The sequence below is a fragment of the Sebastes fasciatus genome, chromosome 17, assembly GCF_043250625.1.
Source record: "Sebastes fasciatus isolate fSebFas1 chromosome 17, fSebFas1.pri, whole genome shotgun sequence".
NCBI lineage: Eukaryota > Metazoa > Chordata > Actinopteri > Perciformes > Sebastidae > Sebastes > Sebastes fasciatus.
In genome coordinates, this window is record NC_133811.1 from 6,058,917 (window position 1) to 6,079,058 (window position 20,142).

The window sequence follows — 20,142 nt, forward strand, 5'->3', positions numbered from 1 at the left end:
CTCCATTGGAATGCATTGAAAATCGACGTGAAGAGTGCTCATAAACACTCCTCTTTGGGGCCATACAGAGTCGCCATACTTTAACGTAGAAACGGGATTAAAAGTTTAAACGGGTCACGAGACTTGGGACTTTATTTGGCCAAATGGAAATTTTTTGATAGCTGGCACGGTTTTCACGAAATCGCAGTTTACGTTTTGTGAACTTTTCAGACCGTTTCAGATTTTATAATGGGTGTGTATTGCGTGGGTCGTTAAGGGCTAGAGTGTGTGACATCATCGCTAGAGTGCGGGAAAGCTTTGAAATCTTTTGAAAATTTTCCGAACAAATTGCTCTGTAGCCCACAACGTCCACTCCTCATACACAATTAATACATCAAAACGTAGGTATTTTTGTGCCAGTCGCAGTCATGTAGCTATGGAATCAGTCGGACTTACACATCTGGCGACACATGCCTGAACGTGAGAGCAACTCCAGGCTGTGCTCCCATAGCGGCCCATATTAAATTTCACAGAATTTTTTGGATCAGAGAAAAAAGTTACTACTTTTCAAAACTGCCGCCGAGGTCACATTTTTGAAACTACAGACCCAAATGTCGCACCATTTGTTCATCAGAGACTCCTAACTGGTCTCATGAACAATCTAAGCGATAGGAGTCACGGTTTCTGTCGTAGAAGCACTTTTATGACATGTATGTCTCTGGTTAACTCCTATTATAAACTGCCCCACTGCAGCAGTTGCCAATCGCCACAGCAACTTCAGATTGCTGCTAGACAGCTGATTCACATTAGCCAATCAGAGCAGGCTGACTAACACACACACACACACACACACACACACACACACACACACACACACACACACACACACACACACACACACACACATTTTAACTATGTAACTCTTATTAGCAAATAAGCCCACAGTTATAACTGTGGGCTTATTTGCTAATAAGGCTTTTTTTTATAACATTTAAACATTATAATTTAAACATTATAATATAGATTTAAACATTATATACATGCATTATATACACAGTTACTGTGTATAGGCCTACAGTAGCGTACAGGCCTACAGTTATAGGAGGAGCGAAGCTCCGCTTATAACATTTAAACATTATAATTTGAACATTACAGTAGTAGGCCTACAGTAGCGTACAGGCCTACAGTTATAGGAGGAGCGAAGGAGCAGTGTTGATTAATTCAAAAATATTTAAAAATACACAGCCCCCGAAGTCCCACTTTTTTTTTTTTTTAATTAATGTTTTAAATAAAATCTTGTGCATACATGATGACAACTTATGCAACCAAAATATTAATAATGTCAAGATATTAAATAATATTTATTACAATTAAGATACGATTAAAAAAATACTTCAAGGGTCTGAAAAAAAGTAAAATAATATTGAAAAAATATAAAAAGAAATAATACAAATAAAATATAATATCATTTATAATATAATATTATATATTATATTATATTTATAATATAATTTACAAATAAAAAGAAATATAAACAATAAGATGCCAGAAAAACAGTAAGAAATTTATTCTATTTCTTTTTTTAGGACCAGGTATAACATCGCAGAAGTATGTAGCTAATGGACGTAATGTTTAATGATCTATTTGCAGAAATGATATATAATAAATAATATTCATAACCATGTTTTCATTAGTGTATAATCACTATCACAATGTTATAATGTTTGTACACATATTATGGGATTTGGCTATGAAAAAGAATCCTAATCTGCGAGAAGCTGTTGTTTTAGTATTTGTTTTTGATTAAAGGTCCCATATCTTGCTCATTTTCAGGTTCATACTTGTGTTTTGTGTTTCTATTAGAACATGTTTACATGCTGTAATGTTAAAAAAAAAAAATTATTTTCCTCATACTGTCTGCCTGAATATACCTGTGTTTACCCTCTGTCTGAAACGCACTGTTTTTGTGCATTTCAACGGAATTGCAATGGAATTGCGTTGCTAGGCAACAGTTTGGGTCCATGTTTACTTCCTGTCAGCTGATGTTATTCACATCCACTGATACAGGAAATAAACTGGGACACATTTAGAATATTTATGTTTAAAACCATGTAATGGTCTAAATATTGTATATTTGTGACATCACAAATGGACAGAAATCCTAACGGCTTGTTTCAAACGCACAGTTTCTGAATACGGGCTGTGTGCATTTCTCCTTATATTGAGCGTTTTGATAGTTTAACAGTATTTATCTATGACTTAACCCTGCTTTATAATATAAAAGACATGAAAATCTCACTTTTTACAATATGGGACCTTTAAATACATGTATTGGTTTAGATTTGACTTGACATCATGCATTCTAAGAGTAGAACTGTACAACAGTAGAATGTTGTGAGGTCATGAGGAAGTTGTGATGTCATGAAGCAGTTGTGATGTCATAAAGGAGATGTGAGGTCATGAAGCAGTTGTGATGTCATAAAGGAATTGTGAGGTATTAAAGGAATTGTGAGGTATTAAAGGAATTGTGAGGTATTAAAGGAATTGTGAGGCCAACATTCCGGAGAAAACTCTTGATACCAACCAGAATCTCTCATCAATCTCATTTCAACTGTGAACTTCGAGTCTTCGACATTTCAACGGTGAACTTCGAATCTTCGACATTTCAACGGTGAACCATTACTGTTTGAGAGCCATGCCTTACAAGTTAAGAACAAGATTAGTAAGGACTCCTGAGCGTCCGTCCTCCAGTAGAAATCTGGGTAAGTAGTGATACCAAAATCCTGACGAGAACTGCAGTCTCTCTTACTTTAATATCCATATGATTTAGCTGCTGGGCTAATGATTACTAACGCTGCTTCTTCCTTAAGTCTGTCAGACAGTAGATCCCATCCAGGACATTTCAACGGTGAACCATTACCGTTTGAGAGCCATGCCTTACAATTTAAGAACAAGATTAGTAAGGACTCCTGAGCGTCCGTCCTCCAGTAGAAATCTGGGTAAGTAGTGATACCAAAATCCTGACGAGAACTGCAGTCTCTCTTACTTTAATATCCATATGATTTAGCTGCTGGGCTAATGATTACTAACGCTGCTTCTTCCTTAAGTCTGTCAGACAGTAGATCCCATCCAGGACATTTCAACGGTGAACCATTACCGTTTGAGAGCCATGCCTTACAATTTAAGAACAAGATTAGTAAGGACTCCTGAGCGTCCGTCCTCCAGTAGAAATCTGGGTAAGTAGTGATACCAAAATCCTGACGAGAACTGCAGTCTCTCTTACTTTAATATCCATATGATTTAGCTGCTGGGCTAATGATTACTAACGCTGCTTCTTCCTTAAGTCTGTCAGACAGTAGATCCCATCCAGGACATGCTGGACAACAGGTCAGGTGGAAACCAGAGGGCCACCGAGAGAAAGTCTGACGAGAGCCATGAAAGAGCCATCAAGACTAGCAGGACAAGTCAAGGTTAGATGATATAGAAAGAACCTCAGGGGCTATTTTTTTAAAGTCTGGGTAACGTAAAAATAGCAACACAACTACTTGGTTAGATTTAGGAAAAGATTGACTTAGTTGGGTTTAGGCAACAAAACTACTTGCTCAGGTTTAGGAAAAATATACAAACAGTACATACTGTATACACATACAGTATATAGTGTGACTGGGTCGGTCCGGCTTGTCTCTGCCATGCTATATACACCTGGGTGCTAATAACATCTGCCTTAAAAATATCACCAAGTATAAAAAAATTTGGTTTAAAAATCATGAAAAAATGAGTGTTAAGTGTTATAAGTCTGGCCGAACCACTCTAGTTTTTATATAGTGTTAGGGAAAGGGTTATGCTAAGGATGGCTCCAGTGGTGAAAAGCAGTCTAAATCCACAATTCAGTACTATATAGTTCAGTCTTTTCACATGTTTTCAGCACTAAGTTTCTAACATGTGTTTAGGAAACTTTAACTCCGCTGAGGATGCTGGGACATCGACACCCGCCTGCGCCAGCATTAGCTCCAAATCTGAGGAGAAGAAGGGCAGGAAGAGGAGGTTCGAGGACACAGAAGCATACGGGAAGAGGAAAAGAACGTTCATGAGTCCCAATGAGGGCACCAGCTACCAGGACACCACTGAGACCACCCCTGAGACCACCCCTGAGGCCATCCCTGAGACCATCCCTGACGCCATCCCTGAGGCCACCCCTGAAACCTCCTTCAGGTCCGGATCTGATACCTTCATCAGCACCAACTCTGAGGAGAAGAAGGGCAGGAAGAGGAAGTCTGAGGACACAGGAGAATACGGGAAGAGGAGAAAAACGCCCCTCAGTTCCGGTACGGACACCAGCTACCAGGGCACCAATGATACCACCACTGAGTCCACCCCTGAGACCATCCCTGAGACCATCCCTGACGCCATCCCTGAGGCCACCCCTGAAACCTCCTTCAGGTCCGGATCTGATACCTTCATCAGCACCAACTCTGAGGAGAAGAAGGGCAGGAAGAGGAAGTCTGAGGACACAGGAGAATACGGGAAGAGGAGAAAAACGCCCCTCAGTTCCGGTACGGACACCAGCTACCAGGGCACCAATGATACCACCACTGAGTCCACCCCTGAGACCATCCCTGAGACCACCTCCAGTGATGAATTTGACACCTCCTCCACACAAAACAGCAGAGGTGAGTAGAGATAGAAATATGTGAAACATTGATGAAGTGTGAGTTCTATCAGTAAATTCAGTTGAGTTTACTCTTCATGAGGAAGGCTGTTTCAGCGCTTATTTTCTAACATGTATAATGTGTTTAGAAATCTTTGACTCTGATGAGGATACTGTGTCATGGATACCCGCCAGCACTGACTCTGAGGAGAAGAAGAGCAGGAAGAGGAAGTCTGAGGACACAGGAGACTACGGGAACAGGAGAAGAACGTCCCTCAATCCCAGTGCGGGCACCAGCTACCCCTGGTACCAGGCACCCCTGCACTACCTCTCGAACCCATTTCCTTCTCTTTTTAATCGCTTTTTTCCATCCATCCCTGAGACCATCCCTAAGGCCATCCCTGAGACCATCCCTGAGACCACCCCTAAGGCCATCCCTGAGACCATCCCTGAGACCATCCCTGAGACCACCTCCAGTGATGAATTTGACACCTCCTCCACACAAAACAGCAGAGGTGAGTAGAGATAGAAATATGTGAAACATTGATGAAGTGTGAGTTCTATCAGTAAATTCAGTTGAGTTTACTCTTCGTGAGGAATACTACTAGCCTAGGAAGACTGTTTCAGCACTTATTTTCTAACATGTATAATGTGTTTAGGAACCTTTTACCCTACTGGGGATGCTGGGAAATCGGCACCCGCCAGCACCAAATCTGAGGAGAAGAAGGGCAGGAAGAGGAAGTCTGAGGAAACAAAAGCATCCGGGGAGAGGACAAGAACGTTCCTACGTCCGAGTGAGGGCACCAGCCACCAGGCCACCACTGAAACCACCCTTGAGCCCATCCCTGAGACCTCCTTCAGTTACGGATCTGACACCTTCTTCTCAGAAGACAGCGGAGGTGAGTAGAGATAGAAATACGTGAAACATTGATGAAGTGTGAGTTCTATCAGTAAATTCAGTTGAGTTTACTCTTCATGAGGAAGGCTGTTTCAGCGCTTATTTTCTAACATGTATAATGTGTTTAGAAATCTTTGACTCCGCTGAGGATACTGTGTCATGGATACCCGCCAGCACTGACTCTGAGGAGAAGAAGAGCAGGAAGAGGAAGTCTGAGGACACAGGAGACTACGGGAACAGGAGAAGAACGTCCCTCAATCCCAGTGCGGGCACCAGCTACCCCTGGTACCAGGCACCCCTGCACTACCTCTCGAACCCATTTCCTTTTCTTTTTAATCGCTTTTTTCCATCCATCCCTAAGACCATCCCTGAGGCCACCCCTAAGGCCACCGCTGAGACCACCAGTAGCGACTCTGACACCACCTTCCCAGAAGCCACTCTGTTTCACAACAGAGGTGAGTAGAGATAGAAATACGTGAAACATTGATGAAGTGTGAGTTCCATCAGTAAATTCAGTTTAGTTTATTCTTCATGGGGCGTACTACTAGCCTGGGAAGACTGTTGTATAATGTCTAGTGGATGTTGATAGGCAGATCTTGTTACCTTTGGACAGAATCAGACTGTTCACAGTCTTGATGCTAAGCTAAGCTTAACCGTCTGCTGGCTCAAAAGGTCATATCGTTCCTCTAAGTTTCAGTCTTGGCTTTTCGATTCATATTGGTAATAGGATTTGATTTTAAATTAGTAATTGTTACTGTAGTATTAGGGGTTAGTTTAGAAGTGGAAAGAAAGTTCTGAACAAGTACAGTCAAAGTGTTTGTGTTTTGTTTCTGCAGCTGACTTTGAGGCGAAATATGAGGAAGAGGGAATGCTGGGTGAAGGAAGCTTCGGAGCAGTCTTTGCTGGCCACCGCAAGGACGACCATCTGCCTGTAAGTTACACACACACACACAGAATCCATGATTCATGTATCCGCTCTGTATGTAGTCAACGTATCCTCATACAACGGTTCATATGATACTGTATTTTACAAAAAGTTATTCCTACTTTTCATTGCGCTTTCCTACGAATGTCCAGCAACACGTGACGCATGTGTCAATTTCTGCTCCAGTCTTTTCAAAATAAAAGTTAGATTTAGGAAAAGATCGACTTGGGTAGGTTTAGGCAACAAAACTTTTTAGTTAGGTATTGGAATTTGTTTGGGTTAAAATAACACCGGGAGAGGCTTAATTTAAGTACAGAAGTTACATGAGAAAAACTACTTAGTTATGTTTAGGTAAAGATCGACTTAGTTAGGTTTAGGCACCAAAACTACTTAGTTAGGTTTAGATAACACAACTACTTAGTTAGGTTTAGACAAAACAAATACTTAGTTAGGTTTAGGCAACACAACTACTTAGTTAGGTTTAGGCAACACAACTACTTAGTTAGGTTTAGGCAACACAACTACTTAGTTAGGTTTAGACAAAACAACTACTTAGTTAGGTTTAGGCAACACAACTACTTAGTTAGGTTTAGGCAACACAACTACTTAGTTAGGTTTAGGCAACACAACTACTTAGTTAGGTTTAGACAACACGGTTTGGGTTAAAATAATTCCGGAAGTGGCGTAACTTAAGTAGCGAAGTTACATGACAAATCAACGTTGACTTCAGGTTTCACGCGGGGTACAAACACCGGCCTATTGGGGAAATTCCGGTAATTTTTGACCCACCCACAGACCCCGTTCCCTCCCTGCGCGGCAGTTGTCGCTCTTTATACTTCGTGGTTCACAATTACGTGGATTACATACAAATTGATTTTGTGGGATATATATACGAATGACAGTGCATTACTTTTCGTAGGTATAGCTACGAAGGGCGTATGAGAACAGCCTCATGTAGTATAAGCTGACCAAATGTCTGTTTCTGTCCCGTAGGTGGCCATAAAGCGTATCCGCGAGTTTCTTTACACAACAGTGGTAAGAGATTTGTTTTTCATCCTAATACCAACACTCTACATTATTTAAATCATTTGAGTAACATTTATTTTTAGTTATTTTTATTCTGAGTACAAAGGGAACATGTTCCTCTTGTACCTCATACAATCTAACAGTTAAAATACTGTTAACTTTTGTATACATGTGTATATTAAGGTTTCATTATTTGCTTTCTCTTTCACTCCATATCTTTAGGATTTGGATGGGGAAGTTACAGATCTCCCTACAGAGGTGGCGCTGCTGCTGCACCTCAATCCAGCAGGAGCAGGAACCAGTGCCGTGGTGGGCCTGCTGGACTGGTACAATCTGGACAATGAGCTGATTCTCGTCCTAGAGAGACCCGTACCCTGCATGGATCTCTATGACTATTTGGCGTCCACACAGTCATCAATACAGGAGGACATGGGCCGGGTAAGCAGTTGATGACATGTGTGTTTCTGTATGTGTGTCCACGCCAACCGTGTCACACAGTCTTCATGTCTCTTTCTTTCTCCCCCAGATCATAACAAAACAACTGGTGGAAGGTCTCCAAGAGGTCCACTCCGGAGAAGTTTTCCACAGGGACATCAAGATGGAAAACATCCTCATCGAAACCGGTTCTGATGTCCCACGTGTCTGGATCATTGACTTTGGCTCTGGCGAATTTCTGACAGAGGAGAGGTACACTGAAAATGAAGGTAGGCTGTCGTTCTTATGGTCCTGTTCTCTGAAACAACCCAGCATCTTTGCCGTCTCTGTCCTGTACTCCCGTCCCTCATCCATTAACCTTTGTCTCTGTGTGGCTGTATGTATTGTAGGTACCCTGTTATACACTACTCCTGAGTATATCCGGCGTGGGTGGTCCACGCCTGAAGCTACCACTGTGTGGCAGCTCGGTGCGGTGCTGTTTGAGATGCTGCATGATGGGGTGACCCCCTTCCTTACCCCACATGACATCATCAATGCAGTCCCTGACATCCGTGACACTCTTTCCTACAGTAAGACATGCAGTAGAATACAAGCACACACATAAACACACAAAGAGTACAGCATTTGTATTTAAACATGATTCCTGTTGGTCTGTCCAGATTGCCAAGATTTTATAGCACGCTGTATGGACAAGAGCCCAGAGGCCCGACCCACCCTGGAGACTCTTAAGCACCACCCCTGGCTCGTGTGAGCTGTGGTCCTGAGGGATCCGGTCTGATGTGATACAGACTGGACCTCTCGGACCACGGATGGATCCCTGAAGACCACGGAAGGACCTCGTCCAGGGTTAACGAAGCTGTAGTCCCCATATGTGGCTCCCATTGCACTCTCTCTTGAAGCAGTAGAAATCAGACCGAGAGGCTGGTGGCGTCAATCTCTAGTAGGGCTGTGACGGGGAGGAACATTTCTTGTGACAACATGGGTGTTACCGATTACACCAGAGATTTTACAGGAAAAGATGACGGTCATCATGTGTAGCCGCTTACTTTGATCTTTACCTTCAGGTGGCTGAGTGACTAGCCTCTCCGGTAGAACTTTTGCTGCGGAGCCGCTGGGGTGTACCCGGCGCCGCTCCGCCGCGCACACCAGCTGTGACCGCTCCGTCCTCCTCTTAGCATTGGGTATAAATCTGAAATTTAAACCGTGTTTGCTTTCCTCTGCCATCTCTCGGTCTTTCAACTCTCTCCCGTCCCGTGTGTGTGAAATCTGACTCCTGCTACTCTGTATGGAGCAGATGCATCGGTCGTCCGACTATCTATTGACAACCTGCCGCTGCAGGTGTGGGTGGCGGGTATGTAATGTAATGTGCCCGACCACCGTGTAACACTGGTAACACGGACTACCGCGACAAGCCATAGTGATTATAGGCCTACGTTCATGCTTCAAACACCCAGCTGTCCGTGGAGAGGGGATCTCTCTTTGAATTGCCTTTTCCGAGGTTTCTTACTGAGTTTTTCCTCGTTTTCTTAGAGAGCTGGAGCTGGGTTGAGAGTGCACGGGATAATGTACAGCGAGCCGGTCATTGTTGTCCCACTAGCTGTACATTATCCCGCTTATTACACGGCTACTTACTTAAGAAATCACTAATTTGAGACAAAAATGGTCCTCCACAGTCCGACATCAGAACTGCGTCCATAGCAAAGGTCTGCTATGAAGAAATAACAGACCGTAGCCGTGTAATAATGGGGTTTTATTTTATACATGGGGCTACAAATAAAAATGACTTGAAGTGAATTCAAAATGTCTACAGGGTGGAGGTGCAGTGGTGATCACTGTCACCTCACAGAAAGAAGGCTTGATAAATAAATAATGCCTCATTCCTCATAACAACTTCTTGACACAATGATTTATTTGTACTATTACATCTTAATGTTTTTGAAGAAAGGGTTGCTGTACTGGATTGCATGAGATTGTCCATGTGTTCATGATAAATTGCAGTTAAGATCAGCGGGACTAGCTCACAACATTCAGTATTTGGATGGATGTGCAGTGACTTTGATGTTTGAACTACAGGTCATGTGATAAATGGGACCCAGAAAGACTATTTTACAATCACGTCTTTACAAAAACTAACTGCTGGAAAATTATTGAGAGGCCTGAAGCCACAAAGAATGATAGAAAGCTTGTTAACAAGAGTTGGTACAGTAGAATAAATAACAAATGAAGGACTGGTTTTCAATATACTGTAATAGAAGAGGGCATAACAGCAGCCCACGAAAGGAAACATCTAAAGTACTCAAAGCTGGCGGCGGAACACCAAGAGGCTGGCTGGAAAGCAAAGGTTTATCCCGTGGAGGTCGGATGCCGGGGATTTGTCAGCAAAGCAGTAGTCCAATAGTTCCGTGGTGCTCACGGGATGACGCGGTCAAACCTGCGGAAAGCTGTGAAGGAGCTAGGAGAGTGTAATATTTCATATAACATTTTATAGATTATATTTATGATTAGTTCGACAAGAGAAACAAAAATCTGGTTCACGTTTGTCTTAAAAACAGTGCAGTAGGCCTTTATTTTAAACATGGTAGTGCTTTTCTTGCATACATCGTTAGGGATCTGTCGCACGATTCAGTATGGCCACGGATAAAACAATCCATAACATGAAACGATTCATAAAACAATTATCGCTGCCATTTTATAGCAGATAGAGCAACATTTTTACATAAATTATATCACCTTGGAAAAGAAAATATGACACTGAGTTCTTGCACTCTGATGCAGAAGCATGCACTGCAGATGTTAATATTTCTGGAATAGGTGAACAGCTGGACTCAACAACTTCATTTCCATTATTAATAAGTTTTTTTTTGTTTTTGTTTTCTTGTATGAAGTCAAAGTTTACATGGTCATTTACAGATTGATTTTCATGACAGCTGAAGTACCGCGGTGTTGGGTAGCATTTTTTCCATTCAGTCGTGACTCAGCACAGATATGTACACTGATTTCGGTCTGGGCCGGTACTCGGAAATGTTCCGTCAAAGTGAAATATTGCTCGCAATCTGCCATGAGATTCAGAAGATTTGTGAATAACAATAGGAGGAAAAACAATCTGTTAAACAATAAAAAAAAATGTCAAATAAAAATGTATAAAAACTAAAATGTAAGATCACACAGACTCAAAAAACTCACATGGATTAGAAATCGATTACACACAATTAAAAATCATCCAACCATTTCTTGTGCAAAAATATTTTCCTTAAGGAATGATAACTATTATGACAAAATGTGGTGGCACATTGATATTTCCTTTCTCAAAGGATAAATATAAAAATATAGACGATGATTGGAGAAAAGACATAAAACAAGTAGGAGATCCTACATTCAGGCCCGAAGCCTTTTTTCTCTGAAGGTGAACTTCTTCAAGTGCAAAGGTTATTGAAATGTTTCAGCAACGACATTTAGTGATGAAACACATACAAAAACAAACCTGTTACGGATTAAAATCATAACGACTATATGTCATTTTGTGTATCTGTTTATATGTATTACATATAAATGAAATATATGTGAAATACTGGCTGAAACTAAACCAAACCTGTGATCACTGATTATTGATTGGGAACATACATATGTAAATTGTTTGTAATGTACGAAATTCAAGTATGTCATTGCTCACGCCCTCATACCTGGATAAAATGATTTTGAGATTTTTTCGGCAAACAGGAAGCCATGTTGGACTTCCTGCGTTTTTTAAAAATTTACGAACGCATATTTGAAGACTTTATGATGCACAAAAATTTATGAAACTTAACACGCACATCCAAACTAGTAATTACTTTATTTTAGTGGTGAAATTTTGCTTGGGCGTGGCATGTTGGCTCTCTAGCGCCCCCTTATGTCTTTTAGATTTTGAACATACCTTTAGGTACTCGAAAACTCATGAAATTTGGCAAAATGATAGACACCTGTGAACTTTATGTAACTGTATAGCCATTAGGCTCAGTGTGTTTAGCCGGCTCTATAGCGCCCCCTAACGCGTTGAAATTTTAACTTTGTCAAAGTTTATCCGATATTCATGAAATTTGGTATGCATATCCCACTCATCATTTGAAACATATTCCTCATTGGGTTTCATTAGCCCCGCCCACCCAGAAGTCGGCCATATTGGATTTTATGTACGATTTTCCCAATTTTCGCGTTTTATAGGCCATGTACTTTAACGAACTCCTCCTACAGATTTGATCAGATCGAGTTGAAATTTGGTCAGGACCATCTTAAGACCTTGAGGATGAAACGGTATCAAAAATGGTGAGTGTTCACTTAACGACCCGACCGTGGCGTGGCGGCCATTTTGAGCCATTCGCCATGAAACAGGCAGTTATTGTAACTCAACTTTACATAGTCCGATCTGCCCCAAATCTCTCAGGTATGATGGTGCTCCAGTACTGATGACATGTATATGAAAAAATATACTCATAGCCCCGCCCAAAGACGTTAGCCCCGCCCCCTTTCATATCTCATGAACCGTTTATAGTAGAGCCTTGTGGGATGTGTCATATCACTCAGCAGAGAGTGGGTTAACCCTAACTCAACTGTACATAGTTCGATCTGCCCCAAATTTCTCAGGTATGATAAGGGTCCAGTCCTGATTATATGTAAATACAAAAATATAGTCATAGCCACGCCCCCTACACAACTCATGAACCGTTTGTCGTAGAGTCTTGTGGGAGGTGTTATATCACTCAGCAGAGAGTGCCTGTTAAGTTGGTGTCTTTATCCCCGCCCCCTACACATTAGCCACGCCCCCCTTCATAACTCGTGAACCGCTTGTCGTAGAGCCTTAGGGTAAATTCAATTTACTACTTTTCGAAACTGCCGCCGAGGTCACATTTTTGAAACTACAGACCCAAATGTCGCACCATTTGTTCATCAGAGACTCCTACCTGGTCTCATGAACAATCTAAGCGATAGGAGTCACGGTTTCTGTCGTAGAAGCACTTTTATGACATGTACGTCTCTGGTTAACTCCTATTATAAACTGCCCCACTGCAGCAGTTGCCAATCACCACGGCAACTTCAGATTGCTGCTAGACAGCTGATTCACATTAGCCAATCAGAGCAGGCTGACTAACACACACACACACACACACACACACACACACACACACACATTTTAACTATGTAACTCTTATTAGCAAATAAGCCCACAGTTATAACTGTGGGCTTATTTGCTAATAAGGCTTTTTTTATAACATTTAAACATTATAATTTAAACATTATAATATAGATTTAAACATTATATACATGCATTATATACACAGTTATAGGAGGAGCAAAGCTCCTCCTATAACTGTGTATAGTCCTACAGTAGCGTACAGGCCTACAGTTATAGGAGGAGCGAAGCTCCGCTTATAACATTTAAACATTATAATTTAAACATTACAGTAGTAGGCCTACAGTAGCGTACAGGCCTACAGTTATAGGAGGAGCGAAGGAGCAGTGTTAATGTAAATGTACGTTGTTTTGATTTCAAATGTAAACTCACTTTCATTGGGCAGAATATGAACTAGTGTGTCAGCTGTTGCTAGGGGTCAGGGGGGCTGATGATGTTTCCCGCCAGTAGATGGCTAACCACTTGGGGTGACTCCTTTAGTCATAGAGCAGTGTTAATGTAAATGTATGTTGTTTTGATTTCAAATGTAAACTCACTTTCATTGGGCAGACTAATGCCACATTGGTTACACATGAACCAATGTGTAACCTGTTGCTAAGGGTCAGGGGGACCCCAGCAACCAACCTGACGAATCTGATGACACCTCTCAAATTAAAGAACTCTCATTGGCTCTTTGTTTTGTGGCCTTCACTTAAATACCGTCTTCACGTCTCCTTCTGCCTCTCTGACTTCTGTTTGAGGTGAGTCTCACGTTAACTGTGTATTTAGCTAGCTAGCTAGCTAGCTGTACAATTCAGCCTCACAGATTAGCATTTTAAGGTTGAACTTTATGAAAACATGTAAATGTCCTGTTTATTTGCTCGACAGGAATGAGTGGCAAATCGATGTGAAGAGAGCTAAAAAACACTCCTCTTTAGGGCCGTACAGAGTCGCCATACTTTAACGTAGAAAAATCATTAAAAGTTTAACGGGTCACGAGACTTGGGACTTTATTGGGCCTTTCATCCACCTTCTTAAAACCTCACTGTGGTCCTCAGACCCCCCCCCCCCCCCAGCACCAGCACCAGGCACACTGGTCAAAATTTCTTGCGAAATTTTCTAGTGAAGTCTTACTATTCCTCTTCCTATGGTTTTTCTTGCGAAATTTTCTAGTATTTATTACAATTAAGATAATAAGATAAAAAAATATACATATAATCTTTCGTGACTTCAATGGTCCATGAAAAGTAAAAGAAATTAAATATGATTAATTCAAAAATATTTAAAAATACACAGCCCCCGAAGTCCCACTTTTTTTTTTTTTAATTAATGTTTTAAATAAAATCTTGTGCATACATGATGACAACTTATGCAACCAAAATATTAATAATGTCAAGATATTAAATAATATTTATTACAATTAAGATACGATTAAAAAAATACTTCAAGGGTCTGAAAAAAAGTAAAATAATATTGAAAAAATATAAAAAGAAATAATACAAATAAAATATAATATCATTTATAATATAATATTATATATTATATTATATTTATAATATAATTTACAAATAAAAAGAAATATAAACAATAAGATGCCAGAAAAACAATAAGAAATTTATTCTATTTCTTTTTTTAGGACCAGGTATAACATCGCAGAAGTATGTAGCTAATGGACGTAATGTTTAATGATCTATTTGCAGAAATGATATATAATAAATAATATTCATAACCATGTTTTCATTAGTGTATAATCACTATCACAATGTTATAATGTTTGTACACATATTATGGGATTTGGCTATGAAAAAGAATCCTAATCTGCGAGAAGCTGTTGTTTTAGTATTTGTTTTTGATTAAAGGTCCCATATCATGCTCATTTTCAGGTTCATACTTGTGTTTTGTGTTTCTATTAGAACATGTTTACATGCTGTAATGTTAAAAAAAAAAAATTATTTTCCTCATACTGTCTGCCTGAATATACCTGTGTTTACCCTCTGTCTGAAACGCACTGTTTTTGTGCATTTCAACGGAATTGCAATGGAATTGCGTTGCTAGGCAACAGTTTGGGTCCATGTTTACTTCCTGTCAGCTGATGTTATTCACATCCACTGATACAGGAAATAAACTGGGACACATTTAGAATATTTATGTTTAAAACCATGTAATGGTCTAAATATTGTATATTTGTGACATCACAAATGGACAGAAATCCTAACGGCTTGTTTCAAACGCACAGTTTCTGAATACGGGCTGTGTGCATTTCTCCTTATATTGAGCGTTTTGATAGTTTAACAGTATTTATCTATCACTTAACCCTGCTTTATAATATAAAAGACATGAAAATCTCACTTTTTACAATATGGGACCTTTAAATACATGTATTGGTTTAGATTTGACTTGACATCATGCATTCTAAGAGTAGAACTGTACAACAGTAGAATGTTGTGAGGTCATGAGGAAGTTGTGATGTCATGAAGCAGTTGTGATGTCATAAAGGAGATGTGAGGTCATGAAGCAGTTGTGATGTCATAAAGGAATTGTGAGGTATTAAAGGAATTGTGAGGTATTAAAGGAATTGTGAGGCCAACATTCCGGAGAAAACTCTTGATACCAACCAGAATCTCTCATCAATCTCATTTCAACTGTGAACTTCGAGTCTTCGACATTTCAACGGTGAACTTCGAATCTTCGACATTTCAACGGTGAACCATTACTGTTTGAGAGCCATGCCTTACAAGTTAAGAACAAGATTAGTAAGGACTCCTGAGCGTCCGTCCTCCAGTAGAAATCTGGGTAAGTAGTGATACCAAAATCCTGACGAGAACTGCAGTCTCTCTTACTTTAATATCCATATGATTTAGCTGCTGGGCTAATGATTACTAACGCTGCTTCTTCCTTAAGTCTGTCAGACAGTAGATCCCATCCAGGACATTTCAACGGTGAACCATTACCGTTTGAGAGCCATGCCTTACAATTTAAGAACAAGATTAGTAAGGACTCCTGAGCGTCCGTCCTCCAGTAGAAATCTGGGTAAGTAGTGATACCAAAATCCTGACGAGAACTGCAGTCTCTCTTACTTTAATATCCATATGATTTAGCTGCTGGGCTAATGATTACTAACGCTGCTTCTTCCTTAAGTCTGTCAGACAGTAGATCCCATCCAGGACATTTCAACGGTGAACCATTACCGTTTGAGAGCCATGCCTTACAATTTAAGAACAAGATTAGTAAGGACTCCTGAGCGTCCGTCCTCCAGTAGAAATCTGGGTAAGTAGTGATACCAAAATCCTGACGAGAACTGCAGTCTCTCTTACTTTAATATCCATATGATTTAGCTGCTGGGCTAATGATTACTAACGCTGCTTCTTCCTTAAGTCTGTCAGACAGTAGATCCCATCCAGGACATGCTGGACAACAGGTCAGGTGGAAACCAGAGGGCCACCGAGAGAAAGTCTGACGAGAGCCATGAAAGAGCCATCAAGACTAGCAGGACAAGTCAAGGTTAGATGATATAGAAAGAACCTCAGGGGCTATTTTTTTAAAGTCTGGGTAACGTAAAAATAGCAACACAACTACTTGGTTAGATTTAGGAAAAGATTGACTTAGTTGGGTTTAGGCAACAAAACTACTTGCTCAGGTTTAGGAAAAATATACAAACAGTACATACTGTATACACATACAGTATATAGTGTGACTGGGTCGGTCCGGCTTGTCTCTGCCATGCTATATACACCTGGGTGCTAATAACATCTGCCTTAAAAATATCACCAAGTATAAAAAAATTTGGTTTAAAAATCATGAAAAAATGAGTGTTAAGTGTTATAAGTCTGGCCGAACCACTCTAGTTTTTATATAGTGTTAGGGAAAGGGTTATGCTAAGGATGGCTCCAGTGGTGAAAAGCAGTCTAAATCCACAATTCAGTACTATATAGTTCAGTCTTTTCACATGTTTTCAGCACTAAGTTTCTAACATGTGTTTAGGAAACTTTAACTCCGCTGAGGATGCTGGGACATCGACACCCGCCTGCGCCAGCATTAGCTCCAAATCTGAGGAGAAGAAGGGCAGGAAGAGGAGGTTCGAGGACACAGAAGCATACGGGAAGAGGAAAAGAACGTTCATGAGTCCCAATGAGGGCACCAGCTACCAGGACACCACTGAGACCACCCCTGAGACCACCCCTGAGGCCATCCCTGAGACCATCCCTGACGCCATCCCTGAGGCCACCCCTGAAACCTCCTTCAGGTCCGGATCTGATACCTTCATCAGCACCAACTCTGAGGAGAAGAAGGGCAGGAAGAGGAAGTCTGAGGACACAGGAGAATACGGGAAGAGGAGAAAAACGCCCCTCAGTTCCGGTACGGACACCAGCTACCAGGGCACCAATGATACCACCACTGAGTCCACCCCTGAGACCATCCCTGAGACCATCCCTGACGCCATCCCTGAGGCCACCCCTGAAACCTCCTTCAGGTCCGGATCTGATACCTTCATCAGCACCAACTCTGAGGAGAAGAAGGGCAGGAAGAGGAAGTCCATCCCTGAGACCATCCCTGAGACCACCTCCAGTGATGAATTTGACACCTCCTCCACACAAAACAGCAGAGGTGAGTAGAGATAGAAATACGTGAAACATTGATGAAGTGTGAGTTCTATCAGTAAATTCAGTTGAGTTTACTCTTCATGAGGAAGGCTGTTTCAGCGCTTATTTTCTAACATGTATAATGTGTTTAGAAATCTTTGACTCTGATGAGGATACTGTGTCATGGATACCCGCCAGCACTGACTCTGAGGAGAAGAAGAGCAGGAAGAGGAAGTCTGAGGACACAGGAGACTACGGGAACAGGAGAAGAACGTCCCTCAATCCCAGTGCGGGCACCAGCTACCCCTGGTACCAGGCACCCCTGCACTACCTCTCGAACCCATTTCCTTCTCTTTTTAATCGCTTTTTTCCATCCATCCCTGAGACCATCCCTAAGGCCATCCCTGAGACCATCCCTGAGACCACCCCTAAGGCCATCCCTGAGACCATCCCTGAGACCATCCCTGAGACCACCTCCAGTGATGAATTTGACACCTCCTCCACACAAAACAGCAGAGGTGAGTAGAGATAGAAATATGTGAAACATTGATGAAGTGTGAGTTCTATCAGTAAATTCAGTTGAGTTTACTCTTCGTGAGGAATACTACTAGCCTAGGAAGACTGTTTCAGCACTTATTTTCTAACATGTATAATGTGTTTAGGAACCTTTTACCCTACTGGGGATGCTGGGAAATCGGCACCCGCCAGCACCAAATCTGAGGAGAAGAAGGGCAGGAAGAGGAAGTCTGAGGAAACAAAAGCATCCGGGGAGAGGACAAGAACGTTCCTACGTCCGAGTGAGGGCACCAGCCACCAGGCCACCACTGAAACCACCCTTGAGCCCATCCCTGAGACCTCCTTCAGTTACGGATCTGACACCTTCTTCTCAGAAGACAGCGGAGGTGAGTAGAGATAGAAATACGTGAAACATTGATGAAGTGTGAGTTCTATCAGTAAATTCAGTTGAGTTTACTCTTCATGAGGAAGGCTGTTTCAGCGCTTATTTTCTAACATGTATAATGTGTTTAGAAATCTTTGACTCCGCTGAGGATACTGTGTCATGGATACCCGCCAGCACTGACTCTGAGGAGAAGAAGAGCAGGAAGAGGAAGTCTGAGGACACAGGAGACTACGGGAACAGGAGAAGAACGTCCCTCAATCCCAGTGCGGGCACCAGCTACCCCTGGTACCAGGCACCCCTGCACTACCTCTCGAACCCATTTCCTTTTCTTTTTAATCGCTTTTTTCCATCCATCCCTAAGACCATCCCTGAGGCCACCCCTAAGGCCACCGCTGAGACCACCAGTAGCGACTCTGACACCACCTTCCCAGAAGCCACTCTGTTTCACAACAGAGGTGAGTAGAGATAGAAATATGTGAAACATTGATGAAGTGTGAGTTCCATCAGTAAATTCAGTTTAGTTTATTCTTCATGGGGCGTACTACTAGCCTGGGAAGACTGTTGTATAATGTCTAGTGGATGTTGATAGGCAGATCTTGTTACCTTTGGACAGAATCAGACTGTTCACAGTCTTGATGCTAAGCTAAGCTTAACCGTCTGCTGGCTCAAAAGGTCATATCGTTCCTCTAAGTTTCAGTCTTGGCTTTTCGATTCATATTGGTAATAGGATTTGATTTTAAATTAGTAATTGTTACTGTAGTATTAGGGGTTAGTTTAGAAGTGGAAAGAAAGTTCTGAACAAGTACAGTCAAAGTGTTTGTGTTTTGTTTCTGCAGCTGACTTTGAGGCGAAATATGAGGAAGAGGGAATGCTGGGTGAAGGAAGCTTCGGAGCAGTCTTTGCTGGCCACCGCAAGGACGACCATCTGCCTGTAAGTTACACACACACACACAGAATCCATGATTCATGTATCCGCTCTGTATGTAGTCAACGTATCCTCATACAACGGTTCATATGATACTGTATTTTACAAAAAGTTATTCCTACTTTTCATTGCGCTTTCCTACGAATGTCCAGCAACACGTGACGCATGTGTCAATTTCTGCTCCAGTCTTTTCAAAATAAAAGTTAGATTTAGGAAAAGATCGACTTGGGTAGGTTTAGGCAACAAAACTTTTTAGTTAGGTATTGGAATTTGTTTGGGTTAAAATAACACCGGGAGAGGCTTAATTTAAGTACAGAAGTTACATGAGAAAAACTACTTAGTTATGTTTAGGTAAAGATTGACTTAGTTAGGTTTAGGCACCAAAACTACTTAGTTAGGTTTAGATAACACAACTACTTAGTTAGGTTTAGACAAAACAAATACTTAGTTAGGTTTAGGCAACACAACTACTTAGTTAGGTTTAGGCAACACAACTACTTAGTTAGGTTTAGGCAACACAACTACTTAGTTAGGTTTAGACAACACGGTTTGGGTTAAAATAATTCCGGAAGTGGCGTAACTTAAGTAGCGAAGTTACATGACAAATCAACGTTGACTTCAGGTTTCACGCGGGGTACAAACACTGGCCTATTGGGGAAATTCCGGTAATTTTTGACCC

The 20,142-nt window shown here is 41.3% G+C and overlaps 2 protein-coding genes across 2 annotated transcripts; both read left to right on the forward strand.

Moving 5' to 3' along the window:
• The first annotated feature begins 2,568 nt into the window (after nt 1-2,568).
• LOC141754890 (uncharacterized) lies at nt 2,569-9,801 on the forward strand. Its single transcript, XM_074614324.1, has 14 exons — nt 2,569-2,741; nt 2,850-2,978; nt 3,087-3,215; nt 3,324-3,449; nt 3,930-4,649; nt 4,777-5,142; nt 5,287-5,526; nt 5,654-5,980; nt 6,362-6,456; nt 7,444-7,485; nt 7,699-7,914; nt 8,003-8,180; nt 8,301-8,480; nt 8,571-9,801. The coding sequence occupies exons 1-14, from the start codon at nt 2,675-2,677 to the stop codon at nt 8,660-8,662; spliced, it is 2,907 nt and encodes a 968-aa protein (XP_074470425.1). The 5' UTR covers nt 2,569-2,674; the 3' UTR covers nt 8,663-9,801.
• Nucleotides 9,802-15,674: 5,873 nt separating this feature from the next.
• Nucleotides 15,675-19,571, forward strand: LOC141754891 (uncharacterized). Its single transcript, XM_074614326.1, has 9 exons — nt 15,675-15,850; nt 15,959-16,087; nt 16,196-16,324; nt 16,433-16,558; nt 17,039-17,662; nt 17,790-18,155; nt 18,300-18,539; nt 18,667-18,993; nt 19,375-19,571. Exons 1-9 carry the CDS (start codon nt 15,784-15,786, stop codon nt 19,554-19,556), a joined length of 2,190 nt encoding a protein of 729 aa, XP_074470427.1. The 5' UTR covers nt 15,675-15,783; the 3' UTR covers nt 19,557-19,571.
• Nucleotides 19,572-20,142: the final 571 nt, after the last annotated feature.

Coding starts and splice junctions, on each gene's coding strand:
- LOC141754890 (XM_074614324.1), top strand. CDS start 2,675: ATGCCTTACAAGTTAAGAACAAGATTAGTAAGGACTCCTGAGCGTCCG. Junction 2,979..3,086: donor GTCCTCCAGTAGAAATCTGG/GTAAGTAGTGAT, acceptor TTCTTCCTTAAG/TCTGTCAGACAGTAGATCCC. Junction 8,181..8,300: donor GAGGTACACTGAAAATGAAG/GTAGGCTGTCGT, acceptor TATGTATTGTAG/GTACCCTGTTATACACTACT.
- LOC141754891 (XM_074614326.1), top strand. CDS start 15,784: ATGCCTTACAAGTTAAGAACAAGATTAGTAAGGACTCCTGAGCGTCCG. Junction 17,663..17,789: donor CTCCACACAAAACAGCAGAG/GTGAGTAGAGAT, acceptor TAATGTGTTTAG/AAATCTTTGACTCTGATGAG. Junction 18,540..18,666: donor CTTCTCAGAAGACAGCGGAG/GTGAGTAGAGAT, acceptor TAATGTGTTTAG/AAATCTTTGACTCCGCTGAG.